The following is a 2,388-nucleotide window of genomic DNA, read 5'->3' as shown; positions in this document are numbered from 1 at the left end:
TATATATATACAATCTTGACTATGGTTGTATTAATGAATTAATTATGTCTGAAAAGCTTCATAATAACCATCCAAGTCCAAACATGGAAGAAGACATAAACTGGTATGGTGATTGACAGGAGCGGACTGTAAAAGCATAGGCTGGTTGTGCTGGTGCAACCCTGAGGGAAATCATCTTCCACAGAGGCTGAGTAGAACAGTCCTGTTAGAGAGACCAGGGAAATCAGCACAGTCAAGGTAGGAAGAGACAGAAGCATTCTTCTCTTCCACGTACCCCCCACCACACTGAATTTTTAAATCGTATTAGTATTATTGGTTTTAACTATCGTTTAGTGGTGCTCCTCTTCTGCTTTCTTCTTTTTTTGATGTATCATCCTGCCTGTGGAATCATATTAGGAATGTCATCAATGGCAGGATAGGCTATTCCTAACTCTTCATTAATCAATTTATTGGTTGATGCTTCATATCTGAGCGGCTTCTTGGAGAGTGGGCACTCCAGGAACTCCAGCAACTGCCGGGTCCAAGGAGCCAAGCAGCTCTTCAAGCGCACGTGGCCCACAGCACTAAGGCAAGCCGGCTGCAGGCTCCAAGCTGCATGGTCCGACAACCAGCGCTCTCACCTCTCCACACCCTCCAGGAACTTTGGATATTGATCTTATATCCTACCACTCTATGAAATTTTTCTACCAGCTCGAACAGTTTTTTGGTTGAGTCTTTGTGGTTTTCTGTGTACACTGTCATATCATCTACATACAGCGATAGCTTAATCATCTCTTTGGCAATGTAGATGCCTTTTATTTTCAAAGAACTCACATTTGATGTTTAACTTTTTCTTTATCATTTTCTAATTCAATGATTTTTCCTCATATATTTAATAATATGTTTGTTTATTTTCTTTAAAATAATAGGTCTTGTAGGTTTATTATTTAATTGTTTCTCTTTGCGAACTTTTGATTTGTTTCTCTATCAAGCAGTTTAAATGCCAGAAGATGGTTTTAGGGTTCTGGAGGCTTGGCTTTTTAAGATAGGTCTTTAGGACATCATTGACTTGTTCTTCAATGGAAAGCCATTCTAACTTGGGAAAACTAACTCAAAACTACTTTTATTCTTATGGGAGGCTATAAAAAACCAAACTCCGTTATACTCAGCTCATTTACTTTTTCAGTTGTTGATTATGCCATTGGGCTATTTAGTGCTTTGCCAAACCTAAGTCTGTTCAAGTCAATTAAAAATGTGATATTCTCTCAATCACCAGTGCTTTCAGTTGCCTCTCAAATGTGTCTTTTGGCTTCTCAGGGCAAGAAGAGTGCCACTTTCTTCTTCAGCTCTATGTGTGCCCTTGACTGAGTATCCTTGGAGACAAGTAGATGAAACAAGACCTCAGTCTGGTTCCTGTGTCTCAAGAATTGAACTTCCAGTTTCAGTCTGCCCTCTAATGTCTTTTTGTTGCTCTCTAGTGCCATTTTTACAGTTGCGTTTTATTTTTTTGTTTGTAGTCCCATGGGCAGGAGACTAACAATTATCTTTTGTCTGATCATAATTAATCTCATTTTATCATGTATTATGATGATGATGGTGGTGCTGGTGAACGTTATTATTGCCAATTTTCCTTCCACTTCTCCTTCATTATCACTTTGTCCTTGATTTAGTAAATGTAATTGCTGTGCTTTTACTAATAGAACTATCTTGGCATGATTCTTACTTGAGTGCAAAATGGATGTAAATTTATTATAGATAGATTCTCCATCCATTTGAGTTTGCTTGCTAAGTTTTAATGCGTAGGTGAAATAATAAAGAAACCTCCAAGCCCTCTATATCTGTTAGTGTTGCATAGGAAATATGATTCTACTATAAAGGTACTTACATACTATCTTATGAATGTGAGCACTGAAAACAAGAAAGCAGCATTCAAAGCCTACTGGGCATGGAACTGTGCTGCTAACCAAATGCAGGTGGTTTTAATCTACCAACTGCTCCACAAAAGAAAAATGGGCATTTCCTTCCATGTGATTTACAACCTTTGAAAGCCTTCTGGAGGATCTGCAGTTCCAACTTGATGGAAATGAGGGGTTTTTGTGAGTCGTCAAGAAGCATTAGACTCTAACATTGCAAACATCTTGGATGAAATAGAGTTTTATTTTGTCTGTGTTTTTTCTTTGGCTTCTTAATGCTGTGGCTACTCTTGATTTGGACTCCCCCCCCACCCCCCAAGGTGTTGTATTCATAAAGAAGCAGAACAATGAAGGAAGGATTAGGAGGTAAATGGGGAGGCCCTGGAGGAGAAGGGTATCTCTTCCAGAACAATTATAAATTGTTCGTGAGGAGTGGTTGAATATATATTAGTGTTCCTGACTTTTGGCAACACATTTACTGAGAAAATAGCTCCCA

The 2,388-nt window shown here is 38.7% G+C and overlaps 1 protein-coding gene across 1 annotated transcript; it reads right to left on the bottom strand.

Moving 5' to 3' along the window:
* Positions 1-38: 38 nt before the first annotated feature.
* On the bottom strand, positions 39-257 carry LOC102845739 (phosphatidylinositol N-acetylglucosaminyltransferase subunit Y-like). Its single transcript, XM_006878991.1, has one exon. The coding sequence runs from the start codon at positions 255-257 to the stop codon at positions 39-41; it is 219 nt and encodes a 72-aa protein (XP_006879053.1).
* Positions 258-2,388: the final 2,131 nt, after the last annotated feature.

The sequence above is a fragment of the Elephantulus edwardii genome, unplaced genomic scaffold (genome assembly GCF_000299155.1).
Source record: "Elephantulus edwardii isolate Elephantulus edwardi_28Jun2011 unplaced genomic scaffold, EleEdw1.0 scaffold00002, whole genome shotgun sequence".
Taxonomy (NCBI): Eukaryota; Metazoa; Chordata; class Mammalia; order Macroscelidea; family Macroscelididae; genus Elephantulus; species Elephantulus edwardii.
Note: the sequence above shows the minus strand (reverse complement) of the source record. Positions and strands in the feature narration are given on the sequence as shown.